The sequence below is a fragment of the Hibiscus syriacus genome, unplaced genomic scaffold (assembly GCF_006381635.1).
Source record: "Hibiscus syriacus cultivar Baekdansim isolate YM2019G1 unplaced genomic scaffold, ASM638163v2 tig00002919_pilon, whole genome shotgun sequence".
NCBI lineage: Eukaryota > Viridiplantae > Streptophyta > Magnoliopsida > Malvales > Malvaceae > Hibiscus > Hibiscus syriacus.
The window spans coordinates 1,239,243-1,257,936 of record NW_024061957.1 but is presented as its reverse complement, the minus strand read 5'-3'; the positions used below and the strand labels follow the sequence as shown (position 1 = coordinate 1,257,936).

The 18,694-nt window shown below is 34.5% G+C and overlaps 1 protein-coding gene across 1 annotated transcript; it reads right to left on the bottom strand.

The window, feature by feature from the left end:
• Positions 1-545: 545 nt before the first annotated feature.
• Positions 546-11,690, bottom strand: LOC120165305 (alcohol dehydrogenase class-3). Its single transcript, XM_039174858.1, has 9 exons — positions 11,590-11,690; positions 11,370-11,506; positions 2,412-2,458; positions 2,001-2,326; positions 1,821-1,903; positions 1,610-1,685; positions 1,226-1,383; positions 986-1,147; positions 546-904 (listed from the first exon to the last, which is right to left on the bottom strand). Exons 1-9 carry the CDS (start codon positions 11,681-11,683, stop codon positions 788-790), a joined length of 1,200 nt encoding a protein of 399 aa, XP_039030789.1. The 5' UTR covers positions 11,684-11,690; the 3' UTR covers positions 546-787.
• Between the last annotated feature and the right edge of the window lie 7,004 nt (positions 11,691-18,694).

The following is an 18,694-nucleotide window of genomic DNA, read 5'->3' as shown; positions in this document are numbered from 1 at the left end:
AAAATCTCACAGCTTCAAAAACAAATTAAGTTTTTTTAGATCATAAGTTCATTGCTCATTACCTTCAAAGGCATTTTAATTCTTTTTAGAAGATCACATGCTTAAATTCGCATGACTTCATAATTCAATGGAGTTAATAATAAGTTAATAAAAATATCAAAATCAAATAATATTGATAATCTGATGATTGATATAAAATATTTTAAAATTTAGAGATAAATTTAAAATATTCATAATTTAAAAATCAAGATAGAACATTTTAAAGTTTAAGAATCAATTTATAATGAGAAATGATACGAATTTTTTTAAAAATTTAATGTTGATCCATTCATTGACTAAAATGAAACATGACGCAATCATCTTGAAACTTGGTTATGATAGGAGGGCACGTGTAATCCACCCTACGGATATCTAACGGAGAATTTTTTATGGAATTGGAAATTATTCAATTCTCTTTCTAAAAAAGTTAAAAACAAACCAACCAGGAATAGAGAACGAAACATCTCCACGTGTAAACACCAAAAGTTCATAACATCAATGTCAGATACTCATCGACTCCATAATTCAGATGATTTGGAGCTCAATTATTTTATTCATGCATACACCTCCATCACAGGTTCTCTTTTAACATAACAAAGCAAACATTTTTCACAAGGTTAAAATACCAGGCTTCATAGAAACACATTCTAGTTTATACTCATAAGATGGCAGTAAAAGTACACACTCAGTTCCAGAAGATAGGCACGTAGTTCTTCACAGATCACCCCTTTAGTTCACACCTGTAATCTCATTCGTGCAACTTAAGCACGCATCGGAGGCAACCCCCTTCATGCATCAGATCAAACGCCTTGTTAATATCTCCGAGAGTCAAATTGTGGGTGATGTACTCATCAATCTTGATTTCCTGCAATGGGGAAGGAGAATATAATAAAGTCCTAATCACTTTATAGGAGTAGAGATAGAATTGCAAACAAATTGCATTTACCTTCTTCATGTACTTGTCCACAAGCCAAGGCACTTGTGAACGACTCTTGAATCCACCAAAAGCAGTCCCTTTCCAGACACGGCCAGTCACCAATTTGAAAGGTCGAGTAGATATCTCTTGACCTGATGCCGCAACACCTATAATAACAGATGTTCCCCAGCCCTGGAAGTTTTTCAGGTTCATTAGAAGTGGTACTCCATTTACAGTCATTAGTGTTCATCAAATCCAGGCATCACATACCTTGTGACAGCATTCCAAAGCAGCTCTCATGACCGAGACATTTCCGATGCACTCAAAACTGTAATCAACACCACCATCTGTGAGATCAACAAGGACCTGCTGAATTGGTTTATCATAGTCCTTTGGATTCACGAACTCTGTAACTCCAAAATTCTTTGCTGCAAGTTGCATTCACCAAGAAAAAGGAAATCAGCATCTTGAAGTAGAAGACTGTAAGTAATGCATGATTTAGATTTATTACAAAGATGGATAAGCAAAGCAGTAATCACTCATTTTCTATCATTTTATTCCATTACTCACATTATACAGAATTTACTGAATATTCCATATTAAGATTGACTAAATAGTCTTCTTTTTAAGTATTATTATTTGTAAATTACTTACCTATATCATACTTCTTGCTATCAATATCCACACCAATTATTCTTGAAGCACCAGCTGATTTCGCACCTTCTGCAACCTGCACAATCACATTCAAAGGTAAACTGTTTAGTATCTAGCAGCCTAGCACCACAAAGAGAACAATGATGAAGATAACAAATATTTTGAAAGACAGCTCAAACAATGGCAAGTAAGATGCATATTTGACATTTACCGCAAGACCAACAGTCCCAAGGCCAAAAATAGCAACATTAGACCCTGGTTCAACTTTGGCTGTGTTCCAAACTGCTCCAAGCCCTTATCCAACGCAAAAAATATATAAATTAACTGTCAAACCAAATATGTATGTAATTACAGATTCGTGAAATAAAGAGAGAGTTAAACAAACGCTTACCGGTTGGAACACCACAACCAAGAAGGCATACTTTGTCCAAAGGAGCTTGTGGATCAATCTTTGCAACACTAACATCATGCACAACCGTGTACTGGCTAAATGTTGAGGTGCCCATGAAGTGGAAGATTGGTTTCCCATTTACTGAGAAGCGGCTCTTGCGATCATTCATCATGACTCCAGCTCCAGTGGCAGTCCTAACTTTGCCACATAGGTTTGTCTTTCCTGATTTGCAGAACTTGCATTCTCTACACTCTGCCTGGTAACATGGGATGACATGATCACCTGGTTGAACTTCAGTTACACCTTCACCAACACTTTCTACAATCCTGCACTCAAAAGTTCAAAAATAATTCTAAGCTTACAGAAACCAAGAGACTCAGAAACAGTAAGAACTAATGGTAAATAGCGTACCCAGCTGCCTCATGTCCAAGAATGCATGGGAAAAGACCCTCAGGATCCTGAAAAGGTTAAATCAAGCATATAGTCATCATAATTAAACAGCTGATTAGAAAATATCAAAAAAAGAACTTGAACCAGAAAAGGCTAGGCATTATCACAGTCACTGCAAGAGGATAACGAAAATCAAATTATATTCATATCAATAATCAATGGGTGAATTCACGAGATAATGTTCTCGAATTTTTTTTTTCACGATATGGTGCACATCCCAGATTAATTGCTGGAATGGGGTGAATTCAACAGTGATCGCCATAGGACGCCATGCAATACAGGCGATCTTGTAGGACGCCATGCAATCCATGCGACATACGGGGTGACCTACGAGGGTGACATACGAGCCATATACGAGCCATACGAGCCAATGGGGAGCAGGAATAGAGAGGTCGCCATGCAGCCTAGGCGACCTTGTAGGTCGCCATGTAGTCCCGGCGACCTTGTAGGTCGCCATGTAGTCCCGGCGACCTTGTAGGTCGCCATGTAGTCCCGGCGCCATTCCCATCATCCATGCACATGCAGCCACATAGATTCCTTCACGTGCTCCCCGCTGCATGCCTACAGCTCCCAATGCATGCATGTGAACCATTTGAGCCAATGCATGCATGTGAACCATTTGAGCCGTGAATTATTGGTACAATAATTGAACCATTGCTGCGTGAAATCAGCTGATGCTATCATAGCTGCAATTGTACAATTATTGGTGAAATAATTGAGGCAGCCGGTTATAAAAGAAAGAAAGAAAGGGAGAAGAGATTGCAGCAGAAAGGGAGAAGAGATTGCAGCCGAGAAAGAAAGAAAGGGAGAAAGGAAAGAAAGAAAGGGAGAAAGGAAAGTAAGAAGAAGAAAGGGAGATAAAGTAAATTTTTTTATATTTAAATTAGTTTATTATTATAAATGTTTAATTTGTTAGTTTAGGGTTTAGGGTAAAACAAAAAGCAGTTAATTAGTTTGTTAGTTTAGGGTTATATGATTGTTAGTTTAAGTTATAGTATACATAAATTAAAAATTATTTAATTAGTATATGTTTGATAGTTATATAGTTAAAAAATAATTAATTAGTTTGTTTTGTTAATAGTTAGTTATATAAAAAATATTATTTAATTAGTTTGTGTTAGTTAAATAGTTAAGTTATATTTGTTTGTTGAATTTATATTATATAAAAAATTAGTTAGTAAGTTTATTAGTAGTATTATAATGAAAAAATAGTTTATTAGTTAGTTTTAGTTATATAAAAGAATATTTTATTAGTTGTTTAAGGGTTTAGCGTTTACGTTTAACTTATATTTTAAAAAGTTTAGTTTGTTAGTTTATTAGTTTATTATATTATAAGTTATTATATTAAAGTTTAGTGTTGTAAATTAGTTAGTTAGTTTATATTAGATTATATTAAATGATTTTTTAAATATTGTTGTTTAATTTTTTTTACAGATTCATTCCAATGGCCGACCAAATTCCACTGTTGAGGCTTGACAATGAACATATTTCAAGTCATTTGGGAATAATGATGAATAAAATATTTGTTTAATGAATTATAATTAATAAATATTTGAATATTATTTTATGATTGTGATAATTTTTTTGAAATATTTAATTGTAGGAGGACGAGCAGCGAGTCCTTCGTCTTCGACTACATAAAGTGCCCAAGCCACACCCACTAATAGAAGAAAATTTGCAAGAGGCTGGATTTTGGTATATAACATTTGTGCGAGATTACAAGTTGGTCCCAGGTTTGATCAGTGCGTTGATTGAACGTTGGAGACCAGAAACGCACACGTTTCATTTGCCGTGTGGTGAATGCACGATAACTTTGGAGGATGTGGCAATGCAACTCGGGGTCCAAACTAATGGGATGCCGGTGGTAATGTCACATGAGTTTAATAAGGTGGAATAACTTTGCAACTTGTTTCTTGGGAAAGCGCCCGTACCACCAGAGTGTAAAGGGTGGCGGGTGAGGTTGTCATGGTTGAAGAATGAATTTCAACTTCAATTAAATAGTACGGAGCACGAAATTATATATGCAACACGAGCATATATATTACAATTGATTGGGGGAATTTTGATGCCTGATAAATCCGGTAGTTATGTTCACACTCAGTATCTTCTTTTTTTAACAAATTTTGAGAATTGTAGGCAATATAGCTGGGGTTCGGCGATATTGGCGTTCTTGTATCGTGATATGTGCAAGGCGTCATTAGTCGTGAATGATAATAATACAGTAGAAATCGGTGGATGTCTGTTGCTGCTACAATCATGGGCTTGGCATAGACTTCCGTTTTTGACACCGATTAGTCGGACTGCGGTTGACTTTCCACTTGCCGGAAGATAATATGAATCCTCTATTTTAATATAAAATATTAATTAAAAAATATTTATTTTGATTAAAATTATTGAACAAAATGTCTCTATTTTTGTTTTGATTGATATACAGATGGAGGCATAAAATTGAAGGCACAGGGTTGGTGCACAACAACATTAAAGAGTTCAGGTTGAAGATCGACATTAAGGCCAAAAAGGAGGTATGCATAATTTGTATTTTTTAATTATTATTTAAATTAACTATATTATTTGATTTAAATAAATTTTATTGTTTTTGTAATTTTACAGTTTAATTGGAGACCATACATGAATGAAGAATTATTTGCGTTGATACCGCACGATATTTTAGATGGGTTTCAATATTGGTGTGCTGTTACACCATTGATCAATTTTGCTTTTGTTGAGATCCAATTTGGGGATAGAGTGCTGAGGCAATTCCACTTCCACCAACCTATTCCGCGGAGTCCATGGGATCATGACCTCCTCCAAAACTTAGATGGTCGTCGTCCAGTGAATTGGGTTGAGACGCATGACGACCTGCACAGATTTGATGGTCGTCGTAAAGAAAGCGTTAATTGGGTTGAGAAGCATGCAACCTACATTAATGCTTGGAACAATAGGGCTTCATTCATGCCAACTCTTGACGCCATTCAAGACGACGACTTTAATTTTGAGACTTCGGCTTACCTTGCTTATTTTTTGGATAATGGAAAGCCGTTCCTCACAACAATAGTAGAGATGCGACAATTTTTAAGGTTTAAGAAAAGATTTGGTAAAGCTAAATACTCTCTACCGAGTGGGAGTGGGAGTTCATCTCTACAAACTGAAGCGGAAATGACCGATGTGGATAATAGCGCACCACAATCGTTGCATCACGCAGTTGATGATTCTACTGGCCCGGCATACATACCAGAGTTTGTGCAGCCTGAGGCACCCATCTATTCTCCTACGTTTTCGTCGACTTTGAACACATGACAGTTCAAATACCCCCAATGAATGAGGGGGATGGGTACAATACTCCTGAGCCACAACGACCACAACCTATCAGACGTCCGCCCCGACATTATCATTCAACAACACCCCGACATCGACAACAATTGTAAACTCGTTTGCTATTTATTACAAATTATTTATTGAAATTAGACTACTTTTTTTAACCTTAACAATGATTTTTAGTATCAAATCATTACTAGTATCAAATAATTAAATATTTAGTAAATCAACTATTTTAAATCATTAGTATCAAATAATTAAATATTAACAATAAATCCTTATTAATAATAATTAGTAAATCATTAGTATCAAATCATTAAATATTTAAAAATCATTAATAAATTCGACTATGTATAAATTTAAACTCAGTAATCCACACTTGTACACTCATTTGTTAGTATTCTATAATTATTAGTAATAATTATTAAATCATTAGTATTAAATCATTATTATAAATAATTACTAAATAATAACTAAATAATTATTATCAAATCATTACTATAATGATTATTATCAAATCATTACTAAATCATCAAATCATTAAATATTTAAATCATTATTAAATCATTTTTATAATGATTATTACTAAATCATTATTATAATGATTATTATCAAATCATTACTATAATGATTATTATCAAATCATTACTAAATCATCAAATCATTAAATATTTCAATCATTATTAAATCATTTTTATAATGATTATTACTAAATCATTATTATAATGATTATTATCAAATCATTACTATAATGATTATTATCAAATCATTACTAAATCATCAAATTATTAAATATTTAAATCATTATTAAATCATTTTTATAATAATTATTACTAAATCATTATTATAATGATTATTATCAAATCATTACTATAATGGTTATTATCAAATCATTACTAAATCATCAAATCATTAAATATTTAAATCATTATTAAATCATTTTTATAATGATTAATAAATACATAGAAATACATATATGATAACTAATGATGAGGCCTATATCTTGGTAAATTAGGACAATTGTTTTTTGAATGGCCTTCACCCCTACATAATCCGCATCTCTTTGCTTGACCTCTCTCTATAGCATGAAAATCCATACTGGTATGAATTCGAGTGGACTCAGGTCGACCCTTTGGACTTCTGCGAAGCATTGGATTTGGTAGCCATTCATCATGATCCTTTTTGGGCCAATATGATTCATTCGGGATCTGTCTGAACACATAGCTGTAGACATTTAATATCCTACGTAAGTGGAAGCATTCATCAACATAAGTGTATGCGCTTACACCAGCATACATACATGCAGCGACTACATGAGCACATGGATATTTCCATGCCTGAAAACGACCACAATCACACCATTTGTGTCGTAAATCAACTCTAAATGTTTGGTCTTCTCCTCCGACGTTACGACGTATGCACGACACGACAAAAGTATGACCAACTCGGTCGAAATTATGAATAACCATTGATGTTGCCAATCGCTCATTTGCTTCCATTGATTCCACCACTGTAGGAGCCCAAGTTTTACCTCTATTTATGAGACTCTCAATTTCCTTGCCTTTGTCCGACCAAACTTTACCCAGTCTAAAGTACGTCTCTTTCACCACACTCGCTATTGGGAGATGGCGTGTACCTTTTAGTACCGAATTAATGGCCTCAACAAGGTTTGTGGTCATATGTCCGTATCTCCGACCTTCATCGTATGCTTGCGACCATTTTTCCCGCGGTATTTTTGAAGCCCACTTCCAAACACGCTGATCATCGTAAAATACCTTCAAATTCTCCAATCTCTTGTCAAAATTTGGTCGACGTAGTTCGTATCCTGTTCCATAATATATTGTGTTAAACCGCAATTAAAAAAACCACGTAAAAAATACACAAATATTGAAAATAAAACTTACCCATGCTGACTATCTCGCTACGAATATGTGCGTTATGAAACTGGTCGATACTATTCTTGCCAATATGACGGATACAAAATGTCGGATATGCATACGGAGGTATCCAACGACTTCCTGGTCGTTCAATTGCCGCCAAAATACCCGTTCCTCTATCGGATATCAAGCAAACTCCATCTTCACTGACGACATATTGACGTAGATTGGTCAGAAAGAAATCCCAAGCCTCTGTTGTCTCTCCCTCAACAATGGCGAATGCAATTGGGAAGATATTTCGCTCACCATCTTGAGCAACTGCCATCAAAAGTACATGCCTATATTGACCATACAACCACGTACCATCTACTTGGATCATACGTTTGCAAAATGGAAATCCTTCAATATATGCCTTGAATGCCCAAAATAGTCTATGAAATATTTTCTTCCCTGGCAGAAGTTGACATTCTTCGTCATATGCGGGCATGGTTTGAGACTTCACTATAGTTCCTGGGATAAATCGCTTCATTGCTTGTAGCAAATGTGGTAGCTCATTGTACGATGTATCCCAATCTCCATACGTCAACTTCATTGCCTTCATTTTCGCATTCCACACCTTGCCATATTTTACTTGATATCCAAATTGGCTTCGAATAGATGCAGCTAACACTGAACAAGATATCCTTGGATCCTTTTCAACCATCGCCTTCACGTATTCACATATTACATCGGAGTCCAATAGTCGGTGGTCTTGTTCGATGGAGTTTCGCAAACATATGTGCAGACCATTGTACCTCGTGATGACCCAAACATCGTGCCTTTGATTTTTCGACACTCTGATCTTCCACTTGCACTCTGGGCCATATTTTACACACTTTGCGTATAGGGTTTTCTGGTTGGACTCTGCAACATGGACATCAACATGGCATTTGATGCAGTACTCTTTAATCGCCAGCGTAGCTTCATTTTTTCCTCTGAATTGCACCCCAATTGAAAATTCACCAGAATTATCGAATGATTCAGTCATTTGGTACGGAGGTAAATATGGTATGTCTGGGAATTCAGGTGCCCTCATTGCATCATAATCTATCTCGTACATGTGAGGAGTAGCTTCATACGGTGTCGGAACTTCATCAATTGCACCTCCACCAAAAATATTTTCGTCGCCGCCCAAAACGGGTTCTTCAGTTTCTTCATCTTCGCTTGAATCATCATGAATTTCTCCCCATCGATTTTCAGCGTCAATATCAACAACCAATTCCGGTATGTTTTTCGTCTCATACTCTGCTGTTGTAGATGTCCCCCCGACTTCATTTACACTTTCCAATAGTGCCATAAAACTGTTCGGGAACCTGTATGTCGGCTCCTCAAACTGACTATATAAAGCCATTTCAGATGGATTTTGAGCCACACCTCTTGATGACCCAGGAACATCACATATGTTACGCACATCAATAAATAATTCAATAACTGCTATATTGGTTGACTCATGTAATCCAACCATGGTTCCAATATCATCATCTTCTTCAAGTGGAACTGCAGCATATCTGACTGGGTTAGAGCATATCATAAACCTATACCTCAAACCATCAACTGGAGCTCGAATTTTTCTTTCTATCTTATGCTTCATTTCTATAAATGTGATGTCTTTTTTGAACATCATATTTATTGGTTTTTCAGACTGAAAAACTACTCTGACCTCATTTTCCATAATCTGTCCATTATAATGGACAATCGTGAAAAAGTTGTTGCTCATTTTCTCTACAAATAAAAAAATAAAATAATTTAGATTAAAAAATTAGATAAGATAATTTCATAAATTATTAAATATAATATAATATACTATTATATTAATTATCAAATAAAATTTATTATTTAACTTGATTGATTGCTTACTAATAAACCTAATAATGATTTGATAATTACTATTAATCTAATGATTTGATATTTAATGATTTAATAATAATATGATTTAGTCATAATCACTAATAATTATTTATTATAAATATTTAATGATTTAGATTTGATATTAATCATTTAGTAATTATTACTAATAATAATGATTAGTTTGATAATATTTTTTATTTTTTAAAAATATCAAACAAATTTGTTAGGCAAAACTGTCGAGATAATGTTCTCGAAATAATTATTTCGCGAGATAATGCGTTGTCCGGATTATTTCATTCAATTAATTTTTACTTCTTACTAATATACACATACAATGTAAATTAAACAAAATATTTTTAAAACAACACTAAATATTTTTAAACACAATATTTTTTAAAACGGAAATTATCTCGCACAAATTAGTTTATATAATCTAATATAAACTTACTAACTAACTAATTTACACATACACAACAACAAAAAATGGACAACAAAAAATAATAAATTACTCACGTCTTTATGCCTTCTTCCTTTACTTTCTTTTCCTGCCTTGTTTCTTTCTTCGAATCAATCTGTACGTGGGTAAATATTGTGAAATAATGTCCTTAAACTAATAAACTATTTCTTTATTATAATATAACTTAGTTAAAATAACAAACTAATTAAGCACTAATTAATTTTTTTATAATATAACTTCAACTTCAACGAACAACCTAATATACGTTTAAAGACACTAACAAATTAATTAATTTTTTATATTTAATAACTTAAACTAAGAAACTAATTAACTAATTTTTATATATATAATATATAACTTAAACTAATAAACTAATATAATATAACTTAAACTAACAAACTAATAATTTATACTAACAAACTAATTAACTAGATTTTAGTTTTACCCTAAACCCGAAACTAACAAACTAATAATTTCATATAATAAACTAAATTAAACAATAAAAAATTACCTCACGAACTATGTTTGAGCCTTTATCTTCTTTTCTTCTTCTTCCTTTTCTTTCTCTCGGCAAAGTTTATATGTGCTGGTTCTGCTTGTGCTTCTACCCTAAACCCCATATCCTTTATATAAAGCAACTGAGCGTTGGACAGAGTCATTAAATTTGATTGTTGAAGCAAATAATATTAGCATTGCATCGTCTAACTATTGAGCATTGAAAGGCTGACAGCTAAATTAACGCTGCAATAACGTAACTATAGATGCAACACATACAGCTACGGGTGCAGGAATCTCTCAGCTATGATGCAACGCATGCATGCAGCTAATCTCCTAGACCTTGGTCGCCAAGACTCCATGGCGACCTACCTACCACGCCGCCGTGACCTACACCGTTCGACGTGCATGGCCATGCACAGTTCCCACGTCCCATGCACAGCATGCATCCCCTCCCCCATGCATTCCCACGTCCCATGTTGATTGCATGGCGACCTATTCCTTTGCAAAATACACACAGGTCGGTCGCTCCCCTCCCCCATGCATTCCCACGTCCCATGTTGATTGCATGGCGACCTATTCCTTTGCAAAATACACACAGGTCGGTCGCTCGGATGCCATGGCGACCTCCAAGGTCGCCTGGATGCCATGGCGACCTCCAAGGTCGCCCGGATGCCATGGCGACCTCCAAGGCCACTGTAGAATTCACCCCATTCCAGCAATTAATCTGGGATGTGCACCATATCGTGAAAAAAAAAATTCGAGAACATTATCTCGTGAATTCACCCATGCAATCAGATTCATTTTGAAATATACTAATACAGCAACGGAGATGTAGAAAACGGAAATAGAAAATATATAAAAACAAAAAAAAGGAAGAAAAAGAACCTTTCCACTCCAAGTGTATGCATCAGTGTGGCAGAGAGCAGTGAAGAGAATCTTGATCCGAACCTCACCAGCTTGCGGCGGAGCCACCTGGACATCCTCAATTACCAGTGGCTTGTTCGGTTCATAAGCCACCGCAGCTTCAAAATCAAAACCGCAACCACATCAGAATTAATAGGGTTTCATAACAGCTAGCAAACGCATAAATAAATAAATAGAGTACCTTTGCAAGTGACGACTTGGCCTTGAGTCGCCAATGATGAAAAAAGACTGTAGAAGATAGAAATCTCAAATCTGAGAGAGATTGAATGATTCATACAATAATTTGAGGTTGAGAGAGGGGGCGGACAAAACTATCTAATACTTCTGGTTCTGTGAATTCAGATATACGATAAATCAAATCGAATTGTACTGGAATCCCTGATGTTTTTTTAAGAATCGATATTATTTAAATGATTGTGATTATTAATAATTATTAAAACATTTTAAAAATAATTTTTCAATTAAAATAGATTTTTCAGAATAAAATAATGATTGTCATTATTCAAACTTTCTGTTAGTCGAAGATATAATAAATTCTAGCTGGTGTATTAGGCGCTTACTAAAATTAAGGATATTTGCTATCTCTATTTTATCTACAAGAGTTAATAAAACAAAAGACTTTTAGAAAGAACTACGGGTAAAAGGAGATAAAATATCATAGCACAAATTGATATGGTTTTTTATACACATTCCCAAACAAAGCATGATTACATGGATAACAATTCTGGATAGACTCCCAACTAGGGAGAGGCTACTGAGAATGAGAACCGTTACCGACATTTCGTGTATAATCTGCAATGAAGCTACAGAGACTAGGGACCACCTGTTTAGTGAGTGTCATATGGCAGTTTCCTTATGAAAGACTATTTTGAATCTCTCCGGCTTAAGCACTCCTACTTTACCATGGGTGAACATGTTAGATTGTGTCAGTGGTTCTTGGAAAGGTAAGTCTCTCCTTCAAGAGGTTCTTGGAAAGGTAAGTCTTTCCTTACAACTTTCTTGAAACATGCTTGGTGTGCTTTTATCTATTCCATATGGGAGGAAAGAAACAAAAGATTGTACCAAGGAAGCAAAAGAAGTGAGATAGAACTTTTGAGTTTCATTCAGGAGACTGTAAGTATTCAATTAAGAGGAATAAATATAAATAGATTAGATATTATCAATAATTTCCTTTGTAATCGTTGGGGTGTTGAATATACTTCTTGTTGTAAGTAGTTGTTATGTATCCCATTGATGGGATATTTTATGTGGATAAACTCTGCATCTTGAGTAATAAAATTAAAATTATCAAAAAAAAAATATACTGATAAGCCTTATTAATATTTTATCAAAACAAACAAAAATAGATATGCTGAAAAAATAATTCAACAAAATTAAGACCAAAACTTGTTCGAGGTAAAATATAAAATTCACTTTTTTAAAAATAAAATTGAATATATATTATAAAACGGGTGAATTCACGAGATAATGTTCTCGATTTTTTTTTTCACGATATGGTGCACATCCCAGATTAATTGTTGAAATGGGGTGAATTCTACAGTGATGCCATAGGACGCCATGCAATCCAGGCGATCTTGTAGGACGCCATGCAATCCAGGCGACATACGGGAACATACGAGCCAATGGTTCTCCCCATGCATACGAGCCATACGAGCCAATGGTTCTCCCCATGCATACGAGCCATACGAGCCAATGGTTCTCCCCATGCATACGAGCCATACGAGTGCGAGCCATGCGAGGTGGCCATGCAGTGGAATAGAGAGGTCGTTCTCCCCATGCGAGGTCCCCATGCATACGAGCCATACGAGTGCGAGCCATGCGAGGTGGCCATACAGTGGAATAGAGAGGTCGTTCTCCCCATGCGAGGTGGCCATGCAGTGGAATAGAGAGGTCGCCATGCAGCCTAGGCGACCTTGTAGGTCGCCATGTAGTCCCGGCGACCTTGTAGGTCGCCATGTACTCCCGGCGACCTTATAGGTCGCCATGTAGTCCCGGCGCCATTCCCATCGTCCATTCCCATCATCCATTCACATGCAGCCCCATCATCCATTCACATGCAGCCATATAGATTCCTTCACGTGTGCATGCTGCATGCCTACGGCTCCCAATGAAACCATGTGAACCATTGCTGCATGCATGTGAAATAATTGGTACAATAATTGAAGCTGCAATTGTACAATTATTGGTGAAATAATTAAGGCAGTCGGTTGGTGAAATAATTGAGGCAGCCGGTTATAAAAGAAAGAAAGAAAGGGAGAAGAGATTGTAGAAGAAAGGGAGAAGTGATTGCAGCCGAGAAAGAAAGAAAGGGAGAAAGGAAAGAAAGAAAGAAAGGGAGAAAGGAAAGTAAGAAGAATTCGAAAGGGAGATAAGGTAAATTTTTTGTATTTAAATTATTTTATTATTATAAATGTTTAATTTGTTAGTTTAGGGTTTAGGGTAAAACAAAAAGCAGCTAATTAGTTTGTTAGTTTAGGGTTATATGATTGTTAGTTTAAGTTATAGTATACATAAATTAAAAAATATTTTATTAGTATATGTTTGATAGTTATATAGTTAAAAAATAATTAATTAGTTTGTATTGTTAATAGTTAGTTATATAAAAAAATTATTTAATTAGTTTGTGTTAGTTAAATAGTTAAGTTATATTTGTTTGTTGAATTTATATTATATAAAAAATTAGTTAGTAAGTTTATTAGTAGTATATTATAATGAAAAAATAGTTTATTAGTTAGTTTTAGTTATATAGAAGAATATTTTATTAGTTGTTTAAGGGTTTAGCGTTTACGTTTAACTTATATTTTAAAAAGTTTAGTTTGTTAGTTTATTAGTTTATTATATTATAAGCTATTATATTAAAGTTTAGTGTTGTAAATTAGTTAGTTAGTTTATATTAGATTATATTAAATGATTTTTTAAATATTGTTGTTTAATTTTTTTTACAGATTCATTCCAATGGCTGACCAAATTCCACTGTTGAGGCTTGACAATGAACATATTTCAAGTCATTTGGGAATAATGGTGAATAAAATATTTGTTTAATGAATTATAATTAATAAATATTTGAATATTATTTATGATTGTGATAATTTTTTTGAAATATTTAATTGTAGGAGGACGAGCAGCGAGTCCTTCGTCTTCGACTACATAAAGTGCCCAAGCCACACCCACTAATAGAAGAAAATTTGCAAGAGGCTGGATTTTGGTATATCACATTTGTGCGAGATTACAAGTTGGTCCCAGGTTTGATCAGTGCGTTGATTGAACGTTGGAGACCAGAAACGCACACGTTTCATTTGCCGTGTGGCGAATGCACGATAACTTTGGAGGATGTGGCAATGCAACTCGGGGTCCAAACTAATGGGATGCCGGTGGTAATGTCACATGAGTTTAATAAGGTGGAACAACTTTGCAACTTGTTTCTTGGGAAAGCGCCCGTACCACCAGAGTGTAAAGGGTGGCGGGTGAGGTTGTCATGGTTGAAGAATGAATTTCAACTTCAATCAAATAGTACGGAGCACGAAATTATATATGCAACACGAGCGTATATATTACAATTGATTGGGGGAATTTTGATGCCTGATAAATCCGGTAGTTATGTTCACACTCAGTATCTTCTTTTTTAACAAATTTTGAGAATTGTAGGCAATATAGCTGGGGTTCGGCGATATTGGCGTTCTTGTATCGTGAGATGTGCAAGGCGTCATTAGTCGTGAATGATAATAATACAGTAGAAATCGGTGGATGTCTATTGCTGCTACAATCATGGGCTTGGCATAGACTTCCGTTTTTGACACCGATTAGTCGGACTGCGGTTGACTTTCCACTTGCCGGAAGGTAATATGAATCCTCTATTTTAATATAAAATATTAATTAAAAAATATTTATTTTGATTAAAATTATTGAACAAAATGTCTCTATTTTTGTTTTGATTGATATACAGATGGAGGCATAAAATTGAAGGCACAGGGTTGGTGCACAACAACATTAAAGAGTTCAGGTTGAAGATCGACATTAAGGCCAAAAAGGAGGTATGCATAATTTGTATTTTTTAATTATTATTTAAATTAACTATATTATCTGATTTAAATAAATTTTATTGTTTTTGTAATTTTACAGTTTAATTGGAGACCATACATGAATGAAGAATTATTTGCGTTGATACCGCACGATATTTTAGATGGGTTTCAATATTGGTGTGCTGTTACACCATTGATCAATTTTGCTTTTGTTGAGATCCAATTTGGGGATAGAGTGCTGAGGCAATTCCACTTCCACCAACCTATTCCGCGGAGTCCATGGGATCATGTCCTCCTCCAAAACTTAGATGGTCGTCGTCCAGTGAATTGGGTTGAGACGCATGACGAACTGCACAGATTTGATGGTCGTCGTAAAGAAAGCGTTAATTGGGTTGAGAAGCATGCAACCTACATTAATGCTTGGAACAATAGGGCTTCATTCATGCCAACTCTTGACGCCATTCAAGACGACGACTTTAATTTTGAGACTTCGGCTTACCTTGCTTATTTTTGGATAATGGAAAGCCGTTCCTCACAACAATAGTAGAGAGGCGACAATTTTTGAGGTTTAAGAAAAGATTTGGTAAAGCTGAATACTCTCTACCGAGTGGGAGTGGGAGTTCATCTCTACAAACTGAAGCGGAAATGACCGATGTGGATAATAGCGCACCACAATCGTTGCATCACGCAGTTGATGATTCTACTGGCCCGGCATACATACCAGAGTTTGTGCAGCCTGAGGCACCCATCTATTCTCCTACGTTTTCGTCGACGTATGACTTTGAACACATGACAGTTCAAATACCCCCAATGAATGAGGGGGATGGGTACAATACTCCTGAGCCACAACGGCCACAACGTATCAGACGTCCGCCCCGACATTATCATTCAACAACACCCCGACATCGACAAAAATTGTAAACTCGTTTGCTATTTATTACAAATTATTTATTGAAATTAGACTACTTTTTTTTACCTTAACAATGATTTTTAGTATCAAATCATTACTAGTATCAAATAATTAGATATTTAGTAAATCAACTATTTTAAATCATTAGTATCAAATAATTAAATATTAACAATAAATCCTTATTAATAATAATTAGTAAATCATTGATATCAAATCATTAAATATTTAAAAATCATACATAAATTCGACTATGTATAAATTTAAACTCAGTAATCCACACTTGTACACTCATTTGTTAGTATTCTAAATAATAACTAAATAATTATTATAAAATCATTATTATAATGATTATTATCAAATCATTACTAAATCATCAAATCATTAAATATTTAAATCATTATTAAATCATTTTTATAATGATTATTACTAAATCATTATTATAATGATTATTATCAAATCATTACTATAATGATTATTATCAAATCATTACTAAATCATCAAATCATTAAATATTTAAATCATTATTAAATCATTATTATAATGATTATTATCAAATCATTACTATAATGATTATTATCAAATCATTACTAAATCATCAAATCATTAAATATTTAAATCATTATTAAATCATTATTATAATGATTATTATCAAATCATTACTATAATGATTATTATCAAATCATTACTAAATCATCAAATCATTAAATATTTAAATCATTATTAAATCATTTTTATAATGATTATTAATAAATCATTATTATAATGATTATTATCAAATCATTACTATAATGATTATTATCAAATCATTACTAAATATTTGTTCATTAAATATTTAAATCATTATTAAATCATTATTATAATGATTATTATCAAATCATTACTATAATGATTATTATCAAATCATTACTAAATCATCAAATCATTAAATATTTAAATCATTATTAAATCATTTTTATAATGATTAATAAATACATAGAAATACATATATGATTACTAATGATGAGGCCTATATCTTGGTAAATTAGGACAATTGTTTTTGAATGGCCTTCACCCCTACATAATCCGCATCTCTTTGCTTGACCTCTCTCTATAGCATGAAAATCCATACTGGTATGAATTCGAGTGGACTCAGGTCGACCCTTTGGACTTCTGCGAAGCATTGGATTAGGTAGCCATTCATCATGATCCTTTTTGGGCCAATATGATTCATTCGGGATCTGTCTGAACACATAGCTGTAGACATTTAATATCCTACGTAGGTGGAAGCATTCATCAACATAAGTGTATGCGCTTACACCAGCATACATACATGCAGCGACTGCATGAGCACATGGATATTTCCATGCCTGAAAACGACCACAATCACACCATTTGTGTCGTAAATCAACTCTAAATGTTTGGTCTTCTCCTCCGACGTTACGACGTATGCACGACACGACAAAAGTATGACCAACTCGGTCGAAATTATGAACAACCATTGATGTTGCCAATCGCTCATTTGCTTCCATTGATTCCACCACTGTAGGAGCCCAAGTTTTACCTCTATTTATGAGACTCTCAATTTCCTTGCCTTTGTCCGACCAAACTTTACCCAGTCTAAAGTACGTCTCTTTCACCACACTCGCTATTGGGAGATGGCGTGTACCTTTTAGTACCGAATTAATGGCCTCAACAAGGTTTGTGGTCATATGTCCGTATCTCCGACCTTCATCGTATGCTTGCGACCATTTTTCCCGCGGTATTTTGAAGCCTACTTCCAAACACGCTGATCATCGTAAAATACCTTCAAATTCTCCAATCTCTTGTCAAAATTTGGTCGACGTAGTTTGTATCCTGTTCCATAATATATTGTGTTAAACCGCAATTAAAAAAACCACGTAAAAAATACACAAATATTGAAAATAAAACTTACCCATGCTGACTATCTCGCTACGAATATGTGCGTTATGAAACTGGTCGATACTATTCTTGCCAATATGACGGATACAAAATGTCGGATATGCATACGGAGGTATCCAACGACTTCCTGGTCATTCAATTGCCGCCAAAATACCCGTTCCTCTATCGGATATCAAGCAAACTCCATCTTCACGAACGACATATTGACGTAGATTGGTCAGAAAGAAATCCCAAGCCTCTGTTGTCTCTCCCTCAACAATGGCGAATGCAATTGGGAAGATATTTCGCTCACCATCTTGAGCAACTGCCATCAAAAGTACATGCCTATATTGACCATACAACCACGTACCATCTACTTGGATCATACGTTTGCAAAATGGAAATCCTTCAATACATGCCTTGAATGCCCAAAATAGTCTATGAAATATTTTCTTCCCTGGCAGAAGTTGACCTTCTTC